The sequence below is a fragment of the Talpa occidentalis genome, unplaced genomic scaffold (assembly GCF_014898055.3).
Source record: "Talpa occidentalis isolate TD23 unplaced genomic scaffold, MPIMG_talOcc4v2.1 talOcc4.5, whole genome shotgun sequence".
Lineage (NCBI taxonomy): Eukaryota > Metazoa > Chordata > Mammalia > Eulipotyphla > Talpidae > Talpa > Talpa occidentalis.
The window spans coordinates 59,654,137-59,677,858 of record NW_023604861.1 but is presented as its reverse complement, the minus strand read 5'-3'; the positions used below and the strand labels follow the sequence as shown (position 1 = coordinate 59,677,858).

At 39.2% G+C, this 23,722-nt stretch overlaps 2 protein-coding genes across 2 annotated transcripts in view; both read right to left on the bottom strand.

The window, feature by feature from the left end:
• Window positions 1-9,136, bottom strand: part of EBPL (EBP like) — a 31,372-nt gene extending 22,236 nt beyond the window's left edge. Inside the window, exon 1 of the mRNA XM_037527280.1 lies at window positions 8,936-9,136. Coding sequence (XP_037383177.1) covers window positions 8,936-9,106 — 171 coding nt within the window. The 5' untranslated portion in view covers window positions 9,107-9,136. The remainder of the gene's footprint in view (window positions 1-8,935) is intronic.
• Window positions 9,137-16,257: 7,121 nt separating this feature from the next.
• Window positions 16,258-23,722, bottom strand: part of KPNA3 (karyopherin subunit alpha 3) — a 72,502-nt gene continuing 65,037 nt past the window's right edge. Inside the window, exons 13-17 of the mRNA XM_037527279.2 lie at window positions 21,616-21,720; window positions 21,450-21,521; window positions 21,134-21,296; window positions 19,274-19,368; window positions 16,258-18,800 (exon numbers count right to left, since the gene is read on the bottom strand). Of these exons, the coding sequence (XP_037383176.1) occupies window positions 18,702-18,800; window positions 19,274-19,368; window positions 21,134-21,296; window positions 21,450-21,521; window positions 21,616-21,720 (534 nt within the window). The 3' untranslated portion in view covers window positions 16,258-18,701. The remainder of the gene's footprint in view (window positions 18,801-19,273; window positions 19,369-21,133; window positions 21,297-21,449; window positions 21,522-21,615; window positions 21,721-23,722) is intronic.

The following is a 23,722-nucleotide window of genomic DNA, read 5'->3' as shown; positions in this document are numbered from 1 at the left end:
GGTTGGACCAGTTTGCACTCCCAACAGCAGTGCAGGAGAGTTCCTTTTTCTCCACATCCTCACCAACATTTGTTGTTGCTAGTTTTTTTAATATGTGCCATTCTCACTGGTGTAAGATGGTATCTCATTGTAGTTTTGATTTGCATTTCCCTGATGACAAGTGATGTTGAACATTTTTTCATATGCCTGTTGGCCATTTGCATTTCCTCTTTGGAGAAGTTTCTTTTTAGCTCTTCTGCCCATTTTTTGACTGGATTATTTTCTTTGCTTTTGTTGAGTCTCATCTCAATAATATCTTTAAAGACACATCCCCAAAGCAAAGACAGTGAAGGAAAGGATAAACAGGTGGGATTACATCAAATACAGCAAAAGAGACATTAACCAAAACAAAGAGACTGATTGGAAGAAAATTTTTGCATACAATACTAATGATAAGGGACTGATCACAAAGATCTACAAAGAGCTGATGAAACCCAGTCAAAAAATGTGTAGAAGAGCTAAAAAGACAGTTCTCCAAAGAGGAAATGCAAATGACCAACAGGCATATAAAAAAATGTTTAACATCACTGTAATCAGGGAAATGCAAATCAAAATCACATTGAGATACCATCTTTCACAGGTGAAAATGGCAATTATCAAAAAAAAAAAAAAAAAAAAAACAAACAACAACAAATGTTGGCAAGGCTGTGGAGAAAAAGGAACTGTCCTATACTGCTGGTGGGAATGTGAACTGGTCAAACCACTATGGAAAGCTGTGTGGAGGTTCCTCAAACTGCTAAAAATGGAGCTTCCATATGATCCAGCAATTTCACTCCTAGGTATCTACCCAAAGGACACAAAAACATTAACTGAAAAGGACATCTGCATCCCTGTTTATTGCAGCACTATTTACAATAGGTAAGCTATGCCCAAAAATAGATGACTGGATCAAGAAGATGTGTGTGTGTGTGTGTGTATATATATATATACATACATACATACAATGGAATATTACTCAGCAATCAAAAAAGATAAACCCATGCCATTCACAGCAACATGGATGGAGTTGGAAGGGATCGTGCTCAGTGAAATAAGCCAGAAAGAAAAAGATAAATACCGGCTGGTTTCACTTATACGAGGAATGTAGAGGATCCAAATAAGGGATAAGGGGGGAAAAGTTATAATAAAGTGAAAATCAAAGTCAACAAGCAACTATAAACCAGAGACATTCTGCAGTGGGGGAGAAGGGAGTAGGATCAAAACAGGGGAGGGAAGAGCACAAGGAACTATGGTGATGGTACACGGGTGAATGGGTCATGGGAATTTCACGGGAACTATAACTGAGATGAGAAAACATGCATTGAAAAAAAATGAAGAATGATGTAAAAAATATATTAAAAAAAGAAAAGAAAAAAGGCATCTAGGGCCTCCCCGGTGGCGCAGCAGTTGAGCGCTGGGTTGTGAAGCTGCCCACAGCCTCTGCAGCACTGGTTCGATTCCTGGCTGCTCCCCGGCCACTGGAAGAGGGTCCCACATGGTGTGCGGACCTCTCCTGTCGCCCGCTGCTCCCCTCAGCAGTGAACCTTGGTCCTTCTGCCTGCTCTGTTCCCCTCTCTGGCTCTGGTGAATTCTCTCACCCTCCCGCGCTTGTGACTGTGCCCAGTGCTTGTATAAATAAATAAATCAATCTTAAAAAAAAAAAAAAAAGGCATCTAGACCCGGGTTCCAAAAAAAGTATTAAACTATGTTATACTACTTTCATGGGGATTGCTGCCCCAGGGAGGCAGGAAGGGCAAAAACAGGAAATGAAACTTAGGAGATAGACTCAAATATAAGAGTGCCTTGCTGAGCTTAACTGTTTAGTTACACCACTTAGTAATAAGCTAACTGAGGCCTCAGTCTTGAATTTTTCCGGAGGCTATGGGAACTACAGATTCTGTGGAGAGTCCATCTTGAGGGAGGAAGGAAGAATTTATCTTGTTGCTCCCAAATATCACTGTCAAAGATTCAGCCCTTGGGCAGGTGTGTGGATGCTGAGTCTTTCCCAAGGACTTCACATGCAGGGACTCCATCCACGAGGCCCAGGAGGCAGTGGAAGCAGGAATTGTCTGAATCAGAATGAAGTCAGAGTTGGTTGCTTTAGCGGTAGCGGGAGCAAAGCATGTCTCAAGGGCCAGATGAGGCCAAGACATGAGGAGGTGCAAAACAGGTACTGCTACAGTAACAATACCTTGCACTGGCTAGGATGTGAGAAAGCAGCTGTTGGGAATGTGGATGCATACTATCTTTCTGAGTTTTTTAAAAACTGGATTCCTTCAGACACAGAAATTCTGCTTGCAGTATTTATCCAAAGTAAATGGTTACACAAATGTGTGAAAATGCACCAAGAGCAATCGATATCTTTTCTAACAACTAAAAAATGCCTCTAGGTCCAATAATTAGGGATTGGTTAAATAAAGCACATATAAAGTGTGTCTAATTCAATGCAGTTATTTAAAATTATTAGGAAGTTTAATAGATTGATATGGACAGTTAAATGAAAAAAGTAACAAAGAATGAAGGTTATTATCCTATTTTTATAAAAGGAACTCTGAAAAAAATTAACCTGTGTAAGTTTTTATATAAATTCTGGAAGACTTTTTAAAGAATACTAACAATAATTATCTCTGGGTTAACTGTATCTCTTCCTTTTATATACATTAATGTTTTACATTTTGCAAGGATCATGAGAATATATAATTTAAACAAGTTCTATTTAAAAAGACTGACATAAAAAACAAAGTCATTTTCGGCATCTGTGTAATTTGAGACTTAAAGTATACATGACTGATAACTATTGTACTGATAACTATTACTTAAAGGGTAAATTAAAAGGATAAAATCATTCTTCCATATTAAATATTAACAAATACTTTAGAACAGCTCCTCAAACCAGGCCCCATGCCAGATGCTGGAGATAGAGGAAGCCAAATAAAGAAACAAATTATGTTGAGTGTTATAAAAGTGGGGGAAAGGTATTTCCCTGGAATGTCCTTTTCATTTCAAAGGAAATAAATTTTGGTAGTGATACCGGAATTGTAGGTTTTCAGGCCTAGTCTCCCAGCCAGGAACGGATTCCAGGCTGCAGGGGCAGCGCTGAGTCCCAGCCACTAGACCCCCACGGGCTGGTGTCTCACGAAGCCGCAGCAGGAACTTTGCAGACGCTCAGGCAAGCAAGCGAGAAGAGGCAGGTTTGTTTAGAGAAAGAAAAAGTTTATTGAGGAGAAAAGGAACAGAAATAAAGTGGGACTCCCATGTCATGGAACCAGGCCAAGAGGGGCAAGGAAGCCCAAGTGGAGTCTTGTCTCAGGGAATATAGACCTTTTCCCCTAATTATTCTCAAGCTCCACCAGTCTCTTTGTGATTGGTTAGTTCTTGGTGTTTCTCATTGCCTAATTGTCTCTGTGCCCAGAACTAAGTCTCTGTGTCCCAGCCCCTATCTTTTTTTCTTCATTGTCCTCTATTTGGAATGTCCTGTTGACCCTAAGGTCATAAAGTAAGTCCCTAATGTCATAAGTCCTGGGGTGTTTGATTAGTCCCCTTTGGAATTTGTGGCCCTTCTCTCTGCAGCCTTCCTTAACTCTCCTGAAGTCCCTGCACTGTCCTTGAGGCTGCCTAATTATCCCTAACTTGCTTGCCCTTGGATTCAGTAGCATGAACATTTTTTTGGAAATATTTACATACTTCTTTCTTCCTTATACAAAAGATTTTAAGGCAATTACAACCAAAACACTCAAATAAATGGTAAAATATGCATAGGAAATTTTAGATATTAGTAGTGAAAAAATACACAAATGACTAAGAATCCAAATCAGGGTTCAATAAGGATACACACACATTATATATCTATATCTATCTGCAGACCATATTTTATTGTTATTATAGAGCATAATCTGTGCTTCCAGGAAGCAAAAAGGGAGAATCATGGGATTGTTCTATCAGAAAGGAAAAGACAGACAAAGTTTTCAGGAAAAAAAGAAATTTCTCATAGGGGTTTCACGCTGAAAGTGACAGAGTAGCTATTACTCTCCATATCAAACGCTAAGAGAAAAACTCTATTCCATAAGCTCTGAGAGGATAAGGGTGATCCACTTTTTATCTGTCCAGCACAGCACCTGGTACCCAAAAGATGCTATCAATGTAACAGATATGGAGACAGCTGTGTATAAAGCGAATCTTTGGTCTCTAAACCTGTGCTCAGACCTTACGGGGCTACCCAGGTCTGGGACCTCATGCATGAGTAATAAAGCTTTTTCTGACCTCACCATTCCTGAAGCACCACTTGTTCTTCCTCTGCCTGGGTAAAAGGCCAGAATTTATTTCTATAACATTGGCAAAGATGTGGAGAAAAATGAACCATCACGCACGGATGGTGGAAATATCTAGCCCCTATAAAAAACAGTATGGAGGTGTCTCAAAATATTAAAAATGGATCTACCATATGACCCAGCAATTCCACTCCTACATATCTACCAGAGGAAGGCAAAGTCACTAATTCAAAGGGACATGTGTACTCCTATCTTCACTGCAGCACTGTTTACAAAAGCCAAGCTAGGGAAACAACCTAAGTGCCCAAAACCGATGAGTGGATCAGGAAGACTTGGTATATAGATGCAATGGAATACTTCTTACCTATTAAAAAAAAATAAACTCTTGTCATTTGTGACAACATGGAAGGAGGTAGAGTGAGTTACACTACACAAAATAAGTCAGAAGGAGAAAGACAAGTACCAGATGCTCTCATTTATATGTAGACTACAGAGAAATAAAACAAAGGGCCAGATAAAACCAAACTAATAACAAACTTTAGTAACCTGCAGGCTACCACAGCAGGTGGAGGGGTGAGAAAAAAGGAAGGGAGCACAGTGGACTACAGTGGAGGCTACAGGTGTTTTGGGGGCGGGTGTGATAACAACCACAGAGGGGGAATCCCTCTGAGATGTTCAAAGGCAGTAAAGGTAAAGACTTCAGCTTTTCCTCTCCAGAGATTTGTTTACATTCCTGTGTAAAGATAAAGTCTCTCTGCAGAGGGACATATAAGCGGGTCACCAGTAGCCCCATACCAATGGAATCCTAATTTGGGGGTTCCTTTCCTGTAATGTGCCCACTGCATGTGCCACCTGGCACCATGTTCCCTTATGAGTCTTGGAGCATCACTAAATTAGGCACTAATTTGTCCAAAGGGAAAAATCTCAGAACTTCACAGCTTCTGATTTAACACACCACTGCCAAATTATATTTTGAAGGAGCTGCTTTGACCATGCTCCTTCCTTGCTTAATCCTTCAAGGATTCTACTACAGAATAAAATTCGGTACAAAGAACTCACATGACTCAACAAAAACAAAGTAAACAATCCAGTCAAGAAATGGGCAAACTTAAGACATTTCTCCAAAGAGGAAATGCAAATGGCCAACAGGCATATGAAAAAAATGTTCAACATTCCTTATTATCAGGGAAATGCAAATCAAAACCACATTGAGATACCACCTTACACCGGTAAAAATGGCACATATCAAAAAAATTAGCAACAACAAATGTTTGGAGAGGATGTGGTGGAAAAGGAACTCTCCTACATTGCTGGTGGGAGTGCAATCACTATGCTGGTGGTCCAGCCACTATGGAAAGCTGTCTGGAGGTTCCTCAGTCTACTAAAAATGGAGCTACCATATGACCCGGCAATTCCACTGCTAGGGATCTACCCAAAGGACACAAAAAGCATTGATTCAAAAGAACACCTGTACTCCTATGTTTATTGCAGCACTATTTACAATAGGTAAAACCTGGAAACAACTCAAATGCCCAAAAATAGAGACTGGATCAAGAAGATGTGGCATACATATTCAATGAAATATTATTCAGCAATCAAAAAAAGATAAATTCATGACATTTGCAGCAATGTGGAGGGATGTAGAAGGAATTATGCTCAGTGAAATAAGCCAGAAGGAAAAAGAACAATATCGGATGGTTTCACTTATAGCAGGAATACAGGGGAACCAAATAAGACATCAGTGTAAAAAAATAACAGTACAAAACACAACAAAGTAAAAACAGACAATTATAAATCAGAGACATACTGCAGGGAGGAGGCAGGAGAGGGATCAGAGGGAGGGAGGGAGGAGCACAGGGGACTGAGGTGATGGTGCGCAGGTGCACTGGTGAAGGAAACTCTATGGGGACAACACCTAAGGGGGTGGGGGGAAGCAAATATTGTTTAAAAATGAACAATGATTAAAAAATAAAATAAAATAATAAAATTTGGGTCTCCCTGGTAGCACCAGGGGATAAGTCTCAGCACTATGAAGCTATTGCCAACATCGGCAGGTCCAAGATCTATCCCCAGCCAGGGAGCTGACCCACATGGCACAAGAGACATCTCCAGTCTTGCCCACTGCTCCCCTCAGCAGTATATTTCAGTCAGTCTGCCTGTTCTGCTCCCCACTCTGTCTCTGGTGAATACTCTCACCCCACCTCTGGCCTGCACCCCAGCTCTTGTATGCATAAATAAATAATGTTTAAAAAGAAAAAAACTGAAAACCTTACTGTCACCCAAGCTTCCTTTCCAGTGTGTTCCTTCCCCATGTAACCCTGTGTACTAGTCAATCTGGAATTCTAGATGTTTCCCCAAAATAGTCCATACATCCTGCCTCCATGCTCTGGCCATGCCTACGATGATATACTTAGATCTCAGATGAGGGGGAAATCCATGAAGCACAAGTGGAAGATAAACTATCTCTGGGAAGATCTGGCTTGACACTGTCCTACTGAGTGACTCACCATCTGTAGTATGAACAAACAAGTGATTTCAACACCACAAGGTTTCACATTCTGACTTCAGCTGACCTCACATTTCTGGGTATACCTGGAATAAACTCCAACCACAGATAATATGGCAAGCATTTTTATTGAAGGCCTCATCTGCTTACTTCAAGTGTCTTCTTCACTGCTCTCAAAGATGCTGGTTGAAGCACTCACTGTATGTATGTAATAGCAAATGAAAACATGCCCATTAGTATGGGATTTCATATATCATATTTCATCAATTGTAAGATACATCTCCATTTTAGAGACATTAAAATATCACTAAAATGGCCCATAGCAGTTATGTCAATGATTGCTTTAATATATGAAAAAATCATGCATTTTGGAATTGAAGAACTAAGATATAGTGTATTCAGAGTGGATCATTTTGCAGTTGGGATAGGTAAATACCACAAGGTGTAGGCGTATGTGGCTAAATTTCCTTCAGAACAGGGAGGGAGAGTAGAGCAACAAGTTTAGGAGGGAGAGTAGAGCAACAAGTTTACCGGTCTATACCCTAAGGAACCACAAATGGAGAAGTATGCAGTGTTACCTGCTACAGTCTAGGTATGAAAAGCAGACTTAATTTTAAACTAGATGGGGTACACGTGGGCATATGTTTTAGCTTTTTATGCCTTTCTTGTATCTATAAAATATATTACATAAATTTTTCTAAATAATCTACCTCCCTTGATCTTTGGATAAACTTGTATCAATTCTGTAAAAAAAAAAAAAAAGTGGAGGGAAAGATTCACTGCTGCCTGGAGTAAGAAGGAATCTCATCATTCCATCAAAACTAACAACTACCGATCTAAAAGATTATCAATACCTCTTATCTAACTTTGGCTTCACATTACCCATAGGTTTACCTAGATTTGAGGTCAAATTTACAGAAAAAAAAAAAAAAGGTATTTGGGCATTGTTTATGGGGGCCCCTCTGCTGGCCTAGGAGTAAGTCTCAGTGCTATCACCTCCAGACCTGAGTTCATCCCCAGCCAGGGAGCTACCCACATGGCACAGCAACCACTCCTGCCTTGCCTGCCGCTTCTCTCAGCTGTGTATCTCACTCAGTCTGCCTGTTCTGCTCCCCACTCTGTCTCTGGTGAATCCTCTCACGCCCCATCTCTGGCCTATAACCCAGTTCTTCTTCGCAAAAAAAGTGGAGAGGGGTGTGGACTGATTTTTAGGGACATGTGTTTCTAAAGTCTGGCATGACACACAGAGTACAAGTTTTGGAGCCAGACTAAATCAGGATCATGCTAGTTGTGTGGCACTGGAAAGTCGCCTACCTTTGCAGGAACTGTTTTCTCCTCTATAAAATGGGGGCATTACTACCTTATGGGGTGTTGTAAAGAAGTTTTAAACAGTTTCACCCAATTAATGGTGACTGTTTTAAAGGCATGGGGGTTTGCTTTGGCACAGACCCTCAAGTTGGCTAAGTTAGTTGTCAGTCACTGCTCCCCTCACCTCTCACCCCGTCACTCCTGCTCCCTTTGAGGCTTTCAAAAACTCTGTCCAGGGCCTCCCCGGTGGCGCAGCGGTTGAGCGCTGGGTTGCGAAGCTGCCCGCAGACTCTGCAGCACCAGTTCGATCCCCGGTTGCTCCCCGGCCACCGGAGGAGGGTCCCACATGGCGCGCAGACCTCTCCTGCCGCCCGCTGCTCCCCTCAGCAGTGTACTTCGGTCCTTCTGCCTGCTCTGCTCTCCCCTCTGGCTCTGGTGAATTCTCTCACCCTCCCGCACTTCTGACTGTATCCGGTGCTTGTATAAAATAAATAAATAAATCTTTAAAAAAAACAACTCTGTCCAGGTTGCAAAATCTAGTAAGCCAGGGCCTCTGAGTAGCTTACAGTCAAACTAACATACTACGTTACAGCAGCAACCATTTTCAGGGGTCTTGTTTTTCAATCTGGTAGAGGAACTGGCACCACCAGGGAATCGGTGCTTTTCACAGACTTGGAAACTCAGGGGTGCAGCTCCAGGTACCTCGCGTTCTCCGCAGATTTCCCACCGCAGGGGAGGGGGCGGGCCACTCGTCTCGGCGCTTTCCAGGATCGCCCAGTGGAGAGGGACGGGCGAGACCGCGGGGCGGGCGAGACCGCGGGCCCCGAGCACTTACCAGCGCGAAGTGCACGAGGGCGTCGTAGCAGAGCCAGGCGAGCGCGCCGCGGTCCAGCGCTCCCCGCCCGCGGCCCAGGCGCAGGCCCAGCGCGCAGCCCGCGGCCAGCAGCGCGGCGCACAGCAGCAGAGAGCCGCCCGCCGCCGGCCCCAGCTCGAGCCCCGCGCCCATGCTGCCCGCTCCCCGGGCCGCCGGCCACGACCCAGCAGGAAAGGCAGCGACGGGAAAGAAAGGAGGCCCGGAGCGGGGCGGAGCTTCTGGGACGGGGCGGGGGCGGAGCTTCTGGGACGGGGCGGGGCGACTCGGGTGAGCGCCTTTCGTCGGTGAGCGCCGCCAGTTGCCTCAATCAGGCGGGTGCTCACGAACTCGCTTAACTGTCTGGATCAACTTGTTCCCAGCTCAAGCCCAAGCAACTGTAATCGGGTCACACCTTTTGATGCACACTGATTTTTTAACAAGATTCCAAACCTTCAGTCACAAGTAAAGTCCAGATGGTGGAAATTTGCCAATGAACGGGGGAGTTTACAGACAAAAGTTTAGGAGAGATACCTGTGGCTTCCTCTGGTCCTGTTTCCTAAAAGCCCAGAAAAGCAGCAAAAGCATGGGGGAGAGGAACAGTAAGTCACAGGGGTTTAGGGATAACTGCTTCTACGACATTGTCTTACCTAACTTCAAACCACCATGCCAGGTCGGTGTTTTTTCCCATTTTACATATGTAAAAACAGGTGGTCAGAGAGATCAGCTTGTCCAAAGATTATCAGTGATGGAGCCAAGGCCAGACCCCATGACTAGGTGTCCCCAAGGATTTTCTTTGCTCTTTGACAAGCATTAGAAACGACAGCTTTCTAACAAAGCCCAACTTTATTCCTATCAATACATTAATCTTTATGCTCTGTTTGCATCTTATTGTTTGCTTCTAACATTCTCTCTCTATTCCACAGGCTACTGTTACTTCCAGACTTAGCACTGGAACAGGGAGTCCCAGAGTTTAAAAAGATTTTAATTCCAATTGACCAAGATTTTCAATTCTGGCTAGGCAGGTAAAATACAGACTGCCCATATAAGCTTGAGATTTGGATAAGATGTGAATAAATTTTCTAGTATATACTTATACTAATGTACCACTCACTAGGGGACTGACACTAGAAAATTACTGCTTAAAAATACACAATGGAATATTATTCAGTCAAAAAAAGGAAATCCTGTCATATGCTATATTGATAAACCTTGAGAACATCATGCTATGTGAAATGAGCCAGTCACACAAGAAGAAAAATACTTTATTATCCCACTTACGTGAGGTATCTAAGGTAGTTCAATTTCTAGACACTAAAATTAGGATGGTGGGTACCAATAGCTGGGGGGATGAAAATAAGGAAGATTTGTTTAATGGGAATAGTTTCAATTTGCAAGATGAAAAAATTCTGGAGAGTGGTTGCATAATAATGTGAATATACTTGACTGTACCCTTAAAAGACAATTAAGATGCTAAATTTTATGTTGTGTACTTCACAACTAAAAAATGTCCAACACTAAAGTACAGAAGATTTCTCTCCTACTTACTCCTCACATAGGTTTTTATATAGCAGTTACCGCCATGAAATTATTTATTTATACATGTATTGCTACTCTTATTACTAGAATGTTTCAGAAGGCTAGGGGTTGAGTCTGTTTACTGCTATACCCTGGACCTATCACAGAATTCAGCATATACTAGTTGCTCAATTAATTGCTGACTAAAGGAGTATGAATAATCCTGTCTATACTTTGGATTCTCTCCTGTAATGTAGAAAATCCATGATTGCTTTCTCTTGCATATTCAGTGTTGTTGTTTTTTTTTTAAAGATTTATTTTATTTATGCATCCAAGAACTGGGATATAGGCCAGAGGTGCATGTGTGTGTGTGGAGGGTGTGTGTGTGTGTGTGTGAGAGGATTCACCAGAGACAGAGTGGGGAGCAGAACAGGTGTGTTGACTGAAAATACACTGCTGAGGGGAGCAGCGAGTGAAACAGGAGAGGTCTGCAGCTCCATGTGGGTTAGCTCCCAGGCCAGGGATTGAACTCATGCTGCAGTGGCTGCAGAGAGCTGAGACAACACCTTGCGCCACCAGAGAGGCCCTCAATGTCTTTCTTAACCAAATTGCCCCTACCAATTGCTCCAAATTTCCTTTTAACAACTGATCTCCCTCCTTTCCCTCACAGCAAAACAAAATCCTACCGAAAAACTTACTAGATTGTATTCACATTCTGCTCCTGCTACTCAGTTCTTCCCACTCTACTTTCTACCCTCATTACCAGAGTGATAACTCTCATTAAGGTGACCAATGACCTCTGTATCAGTAACCTGAAGGGCAATTCCTGTTCTCACTCTACTTGACTTTTTAGCAGCATCACTGTATACTGAAATCTGCTTTCCTTCATTTTTCTGAGAAAAGAGTTTCCTTCCTACCTCTCACATCTTGTTTCCTTTGCAAGCTCATCTTCCACTACATTCCCATTAAAAGTTGAACTCCACAACTCTGTCCCATACTGTTCTCACTCTAAATGCAGAACTCAGGCAATCTCATCCTCACCCACCACCAAAAATAGGTACTAGACACAAAATCTCTAGTACGGCCCTCTTCTCGAGTTCCAGACTAATATTTCCAGTTGTCCTACCTGTTATTTTGATGTCTCAGCTCAACCCAAACTTAGCACCTTCTATTCCCTATCTTGTGACTTCACTCATCAGTTACTACAATCTAGAAACCTGGAAATCATTCCTGAGACATTCCTTTCCCCAAATTTCCGATCTAAGACATAGCCAACTCCTTTGTATTTTAGCTGCCAAGTTTCCCACAAACCTACTTCATGGACCAAAGGTGTTCCCTATCTCTTACCTAAGTGCCTTTGTTAACGTGAGCTCTATGCACCATTAAATCCAATGTACCCAAAGTTCTTTCCTTACCAAGTAGAGATTGTTACTAACAATTCTACCACCCTGCTTGCTTGACTTCCTTTTGCCCTTACAATACCAAAATCTTTTATGTGACCTGGCTATTGGGTCTAATCCGTACCTCTTTAGGCCCTCCTCCCCCCTAATAATCCTTCTCTTTCTTTTTTGCTATAGTTACAGAGCAGGTTATTGAATAAGATCATTTCCATCCCAGATGTGAAGGGATTTTCCCCCCCAAATCAATGTTTTAACAAACGACCTTGAACAACATTTTGAGGGCATACTTTTGTTATTTTGTTTTACTTGAAGCCCCAATTTCCAATAAAATGAAGTGAGGACTTACTATACTTGCTTTCATTCCATTGAACTCCCCTGAGGGTTTCCTACATGACTGAACCAACTGTTTTCTCTGCTAGAAAGCTTTCCCATTAACTCCATTTTCTTTACCACTATCAGATGGGTAATTTTGAGAAAACTTGTGTGTGATAATAAAATCTTCACAGGGCTGTTGAGAGGATTGAGTTGCTCTGATCAGTGGCTAGCACTGCAAGCCCATTATCTATCACCTTCCTAACTCAGCCAAATTCCTCTAATACCTATCACTGTATACCTTTTTCTAATATCTGTATCCTTTATTTTACTTTTATTTCTATTCATCTGTGTGTTTTAAGTACCCTGCACGGTAGCTGGCATGCGGTAGGGAGCTCAAAGGATTTTAATATTTATGAGATTAGTCAAAATTCTTATAAAGATTGAAGACATGAAAAGGATATAGATAATAAAAGCAGAACTTATGAGGAAAACTAGGCTGAAATCAGTAATGAAACTTATAAATTCTTACACTTAGATTTGAGAAGTCTGGGTGCCTAACCATCAGGTCAGACAGCTAATAACAAAGGGAGCTGAGGTTGTTAACCAAAACAACAAATCTAAATGAGGCTGGAAAAATATGAAATAATCTCCACATTAATAGAATTAAGTGTCCAGATAATGGAATGTTTCCATTCCACTGTACTTAGAAATTAGTCACACCACACTCTATTCCTGAGGTTCCTGAAATATATAAAGTTGACAGCAACCTTGTCCAGGAACAACTTTATGGATGGCTGAAATGCATGGGTTACTCAGATTGTGGAAAGGAGCTGATAAACACATCCATTTTCTTCTACACTCTGCCAAGGACAAAAAAAGTCTACTGTGAATGAAGATCAGTTAACTTTTAATGATGGTCATTTAAGAAACGTGACTTTTGCTCAAAATTAAGATAAGACGTGGTAACAATTAAAGCTATTCAGCAAAGTGGAACAGGCTCACTTGGAGTGAATGCTTCATCATTTGCTTCTCAAAACTCTTCTAACTCCCACTCCTACAGAAATGTTTCCATAAAATGGCCTGCCTCAAAAATCTGATTTTATCTTTAAAAAGTTATGCAAAGTATGTCCTTTACTCTATAACACTTAGGCTTGTATTACCATAAAACTGTTTTACTTACCATCAAGTAAAACTGATGTTCTGTGAAGATATACTTTATCTGAGGCATGACACATTACTTGGCACAGATCCCATTTTTCTTTAGGTACCAGAGTTTGGAAAAAAAGAATGAAGAAGATGGATGGCAATGTGTTAGGGTAGAGAGAAGAAATTCCCTGCACGTATGTACACATACACAGTATGGCTTAGTCCTTAGTCATATTTTCCCTGCTTTTAATCATTTTCAATAAACCTGTAACTGTCCTGAGGGAATCAATCTTTTTCAGTGTTTCAAAGAAATAGTTTTCAAGATATACTGTGATTTTCTGATTACCTTTACCGATCCAACTCTAGAGAATTTAAAGATCTTCAAGTAAAAATTTCTGAAAAACACTGCTACAGGGGACTGTTAAGATCGGGTCTGGTTCTGATTTCTCTTAAAATTACGAATGTCTCCAGGTCTGTCTTATGCATCTGAGGAAAGCCTGGGACTGTTCACACAACCGAAAGGCATAAATCAGGCTCTTTCATTTGCGTGAAGTTTCTTATAGAAACTAATTTAGGCAAATGGTTCACAGCAGAGGTAATTTTGGTCCCAAGGGGACATTTGGCCGTGTCTAGAAACATTTTTTGGTTGTCCTAAGACAGTAATGAAGAGGTACTACCAACATGGAGAGAGTGGAGCCTAAGGATGTTGCTGAATATCCTACCAACAATGTACAGGACAGCATCCCCAAGCAAAAAATACCTAACCAAAAATGTACATATCGCAAGTTTGAGAAACCCTAACTTAGGCCAGGATTAGTGAGGGATTTCATGGGCAAATAGAGGTTAAGGATGAACAGGCTGCATTTTCACATCTTTTTCCCCAACGCATTCTCTACATACTACTGAGCCCCTTCTCTGGGATACTTTTTTTTTTAAAATTTATTTATTTGTTTGTTTGTTTATTTGTACAAGCACTGGGTATAGTCAGAAGCGCAGGAGGGTGAGAGAATTCACCAGAGCCAGAGCAGGGAGCAGAGCAGGCAGAAGGACCGAAGTACACTGCTGAGGGGAGCAGCGGGTGGCAGGAGAGGTCTGCGCGCCATGTGGGACCCTCCTCTGGTGGCCGGGGAGCAGCCGGGGATTGAACCGGCGCCACAGAGGCTGTGGGCAGCTTTGCAACCCAGGGCTCAACTGCTGCGCCACCGGGGAGGCCCTTCTCTGTGATACTTTTTGAGAATCATTGTACTACTCCTTATCAGCTATCTAATAAAGTCCATTTGTATGAAAAAGTTCTTTTTAAACTTCAGGTGAATGTTACAGAGCACTTCATGGGTTATATGCATTAAGACAAAAGTTTAATGTATACAAATTGGGCCTCCCTGGTGGCGCAGGGGTTAAAGACAGTGCTATCAAGCTATTGCCAGCCACTGCAGCCAGGGAGCAACCCACATGGTACAGCAGACCTCTCCTGTCTTGCCCACTGCTCCCCTCAGCAGTGTATTTTGGTCAGTCTGCCTGTTCTGTTTCCTACTCTATCTCTGGTGAATTCTCTCACCCCCTGCACCAACTTCTTTAAAAAATATTTGAAGTGGCAGTATACAAAAGTAAAAATACTTATCCTCAAAAAGTTTGGCTGCTCCTTTGTCTTTTAATTAATCCAAGATATCATAGAGATACCACCTCTATCTAACAGGTGAAAACTTTCAGGTTTATTTCAATTACTATCTTCCACCATTATTTGCTTTCAAGGGTTCTCTAGGCCTTAAATAAAATTTGTGTTTCATGAAGGTCAGAGTCATATTATTGTCTCAAGTGGCCTTTGTCTAAGTTATAGCATAATAAATCTGATATAGAGAGAATGTTATGTGGTGAATTCAGAGATTGGGGTGATAAAGTTAAAAGCTGAGGAATACCAAGATTTCCATTAATCACCAGAAGCCATGAAGAGACAAGTATTTTCAGCTAGAACCAACAGAAGGAGCAATTATCACCTTGAGTTCACACTTCTGGTTGCCACAACTGTGCACCAAAAAATTTCTATTATTTTAAGTCATCTGATTTGTAGTACTATGTTACAGCAGATTTGGTAGTTATTTGTCACAAAATAGTTTTATTTTTTTTTAACTTTTTTTTTTTTAATAGAGGCATGTTTTATTTATTTGTTTGTTTTGTTTATACAAACACTGGGTACAGTCAGAAGCGCGGGAGGGTGAGAGAATTCACCAGAGCCAGAGCGGGGAGCAGAGCAGGAAGAAGGACCGAAGTACACTGCTGAGGGGAGCAGTGGGCGGCAGGAGAGGTCTGCGCGCCATGTGGGACCCTCCTCTGGTGGCCGGGGAGCAGCCAGGGATCGAACCGGCACTGCAGAGGCTGCGGGCAGCTTCGCAACCCAGCGCTCAACCGCTGCGCCACCGGGGAGGCCCTCACAAAATAGTTTTAAATCTAGCATTGTTGGGCTTCCCCGGTGGCGCAGCGGTTGAGCGCTGGGTTGCGAAGCTGCCCACAGCCTCTGCGGTGCCGGTTCAATCCCCGGCTGCTCCCCAGCCACAGGAGGAGGGTCCCACATGGCGCGCAGACCTCTCCTGCCACTCGCTGCTCCCCTCAGCAGTGTACTTCGGTCCTTCCGCCTGCTCTGCTCCCTACTCTGGCTCTGGTGAATTCTCTCACCCTCCCACGCTTCTGACTGTACCCAGTGCATATATAAACAAAACAAACAAATAAATAAATAAAGCATGCCTCTATTAAAAATAAATAAATAAATAAAATCTAGCATCGTTATTGGTAACCCTGGTTTGCTGAGCAGGGAGAAGATACTAAAATATGGTAGAAGAGTAAAGCATGATCCACTTCCATTGTAGTTGATGTGTGAAAAATTCTAAATTTAAATTATGAAGAAAATAAAACCAGGATATTAAGTTACTTCTAGAAATAAGTTCTTCAATGTTTTATCATATTTGATAGCAGCTTTTTTTTATTGGTTACAAAACCTAAGCCCATATACAAAATTAGGAACACATTTAGATGCCTCTTTTGAAAGAACGTTTAGTCGTTTTTAACTGAGTTTAAAAAAAATAAAAACAATGCAATTTTTTCAACACTGTTTTGAAAACTTAAAAGTGCAGCAATATACTTAGTTTCCTTTATCTACGAAATGGTGCAATTCCAATTCCAAACGGATAAGGTCACAACAAATCAAATCAAGCAAGTGCATACATAAAGTCTGCATTACTTGATGCTAATGTTTACTTATGTTAGTTCGCACTTAAAACACAAGAGGAAATAGGAATCTGCACAGTAGAGGCCCAATTTAATCTCAATGTGTGCAAAAATTAAAAGGTAACTGTCAGTAAATATGGAAAGTCCAGAAGAAACTAAACCAGAAGGGGTACAATTCACAATATCAAGAAGATTTGGACTTTAAGGGTTTCACTGAAGTTTGTGACCTTAATAGCTTTGACTTTGTTATTCCTACTTTTAGTGAACACCACACAGTTTCAAAAATTTACAGTGTCTGAACAGGATGCAGTTACCATATGAAGCTTTAACTCAAAAATTGGATAAAGAAAAAAAGGCACAATGAACTTCAACTCAATTTTATGTGCACAAGAGTTGAAAAATCTGAGCCACCTTAAAGAGAAATTGGTTCTAAAATTTATAAAACCTATAAATAATCAGAGGCCAAACCACTATATTAAAACAGATTCTCTAGCAAGTAAAAATCTTGCAGTTTAAACATACGCTTGTATCCACTTTAGATACAAGACAAAACTCACTCTTTAAAGTGGCTCCACCTTGGCAGATACATATATTTGTAATGAATGCACACCTGCTATGTGTTGTTTATCAGTGAAAACACCCCAGCTGATGGCATCTGTCTCATCTTCCTCAAAGTAAATACAACCCCCATTGGATAACTAAATTAGTTTAGATTTTCTATCCCTTCACATCAATGCATTGGGGAATTATACCCAGTAAACAATAGCAACAAAACCATTTCTGTGATAGCATAAATTATTCAGTTTTAAAAATTTCAAATCCATATTCTTTCATTAATAACTGGGTCAGACAATTTACCAAAAAAGCAACGACTTTACACAGTAATACCAGATTTGCAGCATTACCTAAAGATGACTGCAAATCAGGTTTATGTTAAATAACTGCAGATTATTCCTCTACACAGATCCTTGTCTGAATCTTTTAATATGTAAATACGCTTTTAGAGTAGGATCTGAATTAACTTTCCCAATACTCAAAGAATGAAGTTTTATGACACTTCTAAATAATTGCTGGTTTGTTGCCAACCACATTATCAAAAGCACTGGTTACTAAGTAAAAAATATTTTAAGACTAAATTACAGTAAACATGAAAGCTCCACAGTTTAAACCCAATATAAATCAACCATATCCAATTATCAATTTAAAATGAAAAATAATAACTCCTGAAAGCTGAAAGCAAGATTTTCTTATCTAACATCACCAATGGTTACTTTAGACATTTGCATTTTTTTTTCCTTATAGTCAGGGTCTCTTGCTTTCAACTTAAACAGAAGTTCAAGTCCGTAACAGGTTGCAGCTCAGGTAAAATACCATGCACAGCATTTGATTACTTCAAAACAGCAGGAACACACAGGCTGAAGTGAGTGGTCAAATAGGGCTTGCTGTTCTCAAAAATTAGGTATAATGGCGAAAGCATTACCATCCATAGCTAAAGTTCTTCCTCCAACCCTGGCTTCTGAGGCAGATAATAAACACATCAATTACTGGTAGATGAAGTGCAGTTTTTAAAACTTAGCTGTTTAATCAATAACCAAGTTTCTTTTTTTTTTTTTCAAGTTACTTTTTTTGTGTCAGTTCCACCAATGAAAATCATTTGGTTTGTACTTTAAAATCTATTCTTCCACATAAGAATATGAAAATATGTTTGTGGAGGATAATGATGGAGGCTCAGGTCAGACTGCACCTCTTTTAAAGTCTTCCAATGTGTATATGCATCATACCAAAGTGTCTTGATCCACAGCACACCATTTTCCAAAGGAATATCAAGTGGGCAGCTGGCATGCCACCACTACGGAATATTCTAAACTGGAGACTGCAGTTGTCAGCGTGTGGCACCAGGGAACAGGGAAAAATAGGGTAGTTGAGATTGGGAAGGAGAATTCTAAAATAGTTTAGGAAATCATGCATATGCATTTACAGTCCATGTGATAGTGACTTTTGGCAACTGCAAAGTGACTGAGACATGGCTTGCTTTAGAAGCATCAAAACGAAGAGGCATGTGTGTTTTGGAGCCTTTTGTTGTTGTTCTTGTCATTTGGTAGCCATCTGGTGGTGCTTCGTATTGAAAGTGGGAAAGATGCTGCACTCAACTGAACTTAAAAATTAAATTCTTTTGTTTGAAGATTGGCTGTTGGGTCAAAATTGTAAGTACCTCCTTGTGTTGCTTCAGGAATGAGGCTAGGATCTTCATCAATCTATAAAAAGCAAGAAAAAATTCCTTATTATGGTAAGATACTACCCATTATGATAGAAGTAGAAATGATTTACTTCTTAGGAAAGAATTTTCTAAGAACATTTTACTCACCTAAGTTATTTATTTAAATAAATCAACAATAAGAAGACATTCAAGAATTTAAAATTGAACACACATCTAAAAATCACCCTATTTTTATATTCCTGTAGCTATTGATTTATTTTACCTATCTGAACATACATCATTTCTATAATTACTGTTTCTTCCCATTTAGGAGATCACAAATGCAATAAGAATTGTTTTTACAATTTTACCTACAGTGAAATTTTAGTGTTTAAAAAAATTGGCTGATGGAAAACAAACACTAAATTTTTTAATTTTGGTTTTTAAAAGCTGGAAAAAATACCACCTCAAAAAACACTTCTTAAATTTGCATTATAAATTTTAAAGTACATGCAAACAAATTGTACTTACATCATCACCAGAGAAATACTGATCTATGATTTCAAATGCTAATTTATATATGTCTTCATTTTCATGTTGCTGTAAAACTTCAATTTTCTCCAAGCCTGACAGAAATAAAATAATCAAAATAATTAAGCATCTCTTACTATAAACTGCTCAATTTAACCATGGAAAATCCTATGGAACTCAGAACACCCTCCTACCCCATCCCCCCAAACATGATAGTTTGTCTAAAAAAACAGATAAAAACCTGAGCTGCTCTGGTTGGAGGACCAGCATCCCACTAATTTCTTCCTCTTTAGAAGCCCTTGAGGTACCCTGGTCCCTGAAGCAGGCAGTTTAAAAAACACCTAAACACTCCATTTGACAGATGAGGAAGCTGTGGCACAGAGATGTAAAGGGATTTATTTCAGGTTGCATGGCAAGTTAGCAACAGAGCTAGAACCAACATCTCCCAGGACTGCTTTCATGTACTCTGATAGCTGATTTAGTAATTTTTCTTTCTCTTCATTTTCCAAATGTAATTACTTTTATATAACAAAAATAAGTTTCAGAATTTTCAAGATAAATTGGCATAGGTAGAGGATTGAGCTTTAAATTTTGAAGTAATTTCTTAAAAGAAAAAAAGAACACAGTGTTTACATCCCATAGCTGCAATGAACCTGAGAAATAATTTTTCAGAATAGTAACTATAGGATGCCTTCTTCATTTATATTTCCAATACATTTACTCCACAAATCAGATTTGTAAAAGTGTGTGTCTAAATTCATAATAGTACTTTTCCTTGAAATATCCTTTTATGTTTCCATTATTTTTAGCTAAGTTATTTTGAAACAGTTGTACTTTTTCTTTATATAGTAATATATAAACCTGAAAAATGGGAAAATAGGCATCAAAGATAATGAATATATTTTATAAAATACTAAGAAAATATGTATCCTAATTTTAAGTATTACTGTCATAGACAGAACCAACTATACTGATAAAAAGTTGAGTAACAATTCCACAGCTCAAACTTTCTGAGTTAAGTTGTTCTGAATTTGACTACAATACTAATTTCAAATTACCTTAAAATGTAAAATATTCTAAAACCAGAATTATCAGTGAAATAATAGTAAATCTAGATTTTAATAGTTGCTCTTGGAAGCTACTTCTATGACCATGAACAAGACTCCTTAACATCTCTAGGATAATTTCCTATCGCTAAGAGAAAACTTCCAGTTTGAATAGTCTATGATGCTATAGCATCTGTTTTCTCTCAAAAAATAACTGGGTAATAATCATACATATTAGTCAATAAAATTTAAGATAAATTAATTTATGGTTTGGGTAATACAGAATATATTAAATAGGTACCTTCAAAAGTTATTTTAAAATATGTTCTTCATATGTCATTATCAAAGTAACTTCTGTGGTAATAACTTTAGCATACAGTTCTGACAATTGTAATAAAATACCTAGATGACCAGGTATTTTTAAATAATATCATAGCAATCGAAATAAAGTATCTAGATAAAGAGTGTTTCATTGTCAAGAACTTTGCTGGATTAAACGAAGTGCTTAAGTTTCTCTACAGTAGTGGTTTCTCAGAGCTTTTCATTTGCTCTCATGTCTTCACAGGAATATTTGTTTCCTAAACAAAGCAATGTGAATCTCTAAAGGTTATGGAGTGACCTTCATAACTAGTTTTTCCAAAAATGGTCTAATATTTTCTGGAAAAGTCTCTTAAAATGCTTATATAACAAAGAACAACATACTTTGGCAATTTTAACAATAATGTATCTAAATAGTTTTCTTTCTAATTAGTTGTCTAAAGAAACTGTTTCAGAGTTCAGGTGCTCAATAATTCTTCAATCAATCCACTCTTACCTCCACATTCTTCTATTATTTCAGCTATTGTGCTCGCTTCATCACCAGCCATTATCAGAATGTTTTTCAGACCATCTAGAACCACCTGAACAACTTGAGAATCTTTTACTGAGAGTAAATTACAGAATGGTGGTATTACATTCTGCTGTACAAGGTACTCAACCTAGACAGCGAAAGAGAAGAAATATTTTTATTTACATAATTACCTTTCCCTCCCAATGAACACAGCATTTATAAACAATCAGCAACTCCTAACCATAAGAGAATAGTATACTTTCCATTATTAATAATCACAAGTTAGCTTTCCCAAACTCACTTGATCTTTTCTGCCACTTATCGTTAAGTTGCTTATTGCCCAAGCAGCTTCTTTTTGTGTTCCAAAGTCCCCCTGAAAGTTAAAAAAAAAATCATAAAATAAGTTTATTCAAAAAGATTTGGCTATAATATGTTAACACACACAATGAACTCATAATATGACTGACCTTAGCAAGCTGATGAATAATCATAGGGATTAGTCCAGCATCTATTACGGCTTGAACTTGTTGCTGGTTTCCTGCAGTTATGTTGGAAAGGAACCACACTGCTTCCTATAATTAAACAAAATACAGGGCACTCTTATTTGAAAAATTTTATCTTTAATGTATTTTTGTTTTGATGTTACTTATACATACAATAACAAAATATGAGCTGCATTAAGGAGGATGCATCTAAACAGTGATAAGGTCATACAGAATCTCCCATTTAAACAAACCTTGGGGCTAAACTTTCTATCCATAGAATTTGGGCTACATCAACCTAGCATTTATCCATGTAATAATATATACGCTTACTACAAACAAGCACTATTTTAAACTATGTTGACAATGAATGAATAAAACAGACACAATATCTTTACTCATGGAGCTTACACTTTTGGTGCATGAGCTCACTCTGAAAGACAAGATGATAGAAATAAACAGAAGAATGAATTTCCTAAAACTACTTCTAAGAAAGGTAAAATGCTTTATAGTAAGCATTTGTAAGATAGTAAGATAATAGTAAGATATAGAGTAAGATGATAATTATAGTAAGGAGTTAAGCTTTTAACGAACATAAGATGGAGCAATACAACAATAAATAGGTTTACTTTTACTTTATAGTGTCAAATACATATTTTTCTGTCCAAAGGAATTAGAAGTAGAGACTCAAATACACACTTGTATGTCAATGTTCATTGCAGCATTATTTACAACAGCCTAGAGTAGAAACAATCTGTATGTCCATCAACAAATGACTAGCTAAGACTTCAAAGTACACTATAAAGCTAAAATAATTAAATCAGCACGGTACTGGGACAAAGACCAAAGGAAGAGAATTCAGAGTCCAGAAGTAAACCCAAATATTCATGAATAACAAATACATGACAAAGGAACCAAGAATATTCATTAAAAAAAAGAGAAAGTCTCTTCAGTAAGAGTTGGGAAGGGAAAACTGGACAGCTGCATGCCAAGAATGAAACCAGACCACAATCTCACACCACACACCAAAATTAATTCAAAAAACCTGAAACCATAAAATATGTAGAAGAAAACATAGGCAAACCACTTCATCATATAAGCTTCAGTGATGTCTTTGTGGATTTGTCCCGAGTAGCGAGGAAAACAGAAGAGATGATAAAACATTTGGAACTATATCAAACTACAAAATTTCTACACAGCAAAAGAAACCATAACTAAACCAAAGAGACACCCCACTGAATGGGAGATAATATTTGCACACCATGTCTCTGACAAGGGACTGATATCAAAGATCTACAAAGAGCTCATACAACTTAATAAAAAGAAAACAAAACAACCCAATAAAAAAAAGGGCAAAAGCACTAAGTAGGCACTTCTTCAAAGAAATTATACAGATGGCCAACAGACACATGAAAAAAGTTCAGCATCATTCACTCACAGGGAAATGCAAATCAAAACCACAATGAGATACCACGTCATACCTGTGAGAATAACCCATATTGGGGGGGAAAAAAAAAATCACAGATGTAACTGCTGGTAAAGGTGTGGAAAAAAAGGAACCCTCTTACACTGTTGGTGGGAATGCAGACTGGTTGAGCCCTTATGGAAAGCATAATGGAGGTTGCCCAAAAGATTAAAAATGGATCTGCCATACAATCCAGCAATCCCATTCCTAAGTATCTATCCAAATAATACAAAAACACCAGTTTAAAAGGAAGCTTGCACTCCTACATTTATTGCAGCACTATTTACAATAGCCAAGCTATGGAAACAACCTAAGTGCCCCCCAAACAGATGAGAAGATCAAGAAGAAGATATGGTATATACACACACAATGGAACTCTACTCAGCGATCAAAAAAGATAAATGCATGTCATTCATAGGAACAATGGAAGGAGCAGGAAGGAATTATGCTAAGCAAAATAAGCCAGAAAAAGATAAATACCAAATGGTGTCACTCATATGTGGAATATAGAAAAACAAACAAAGGGTCAAAGATTTTAAAATCAACCCTTGAAAGCTAACCATAGAATTTAGACATTCAGAGAAGGGGGAGAAGGGTAACAACAGGGAGGGGAGAGAGCACAATGGA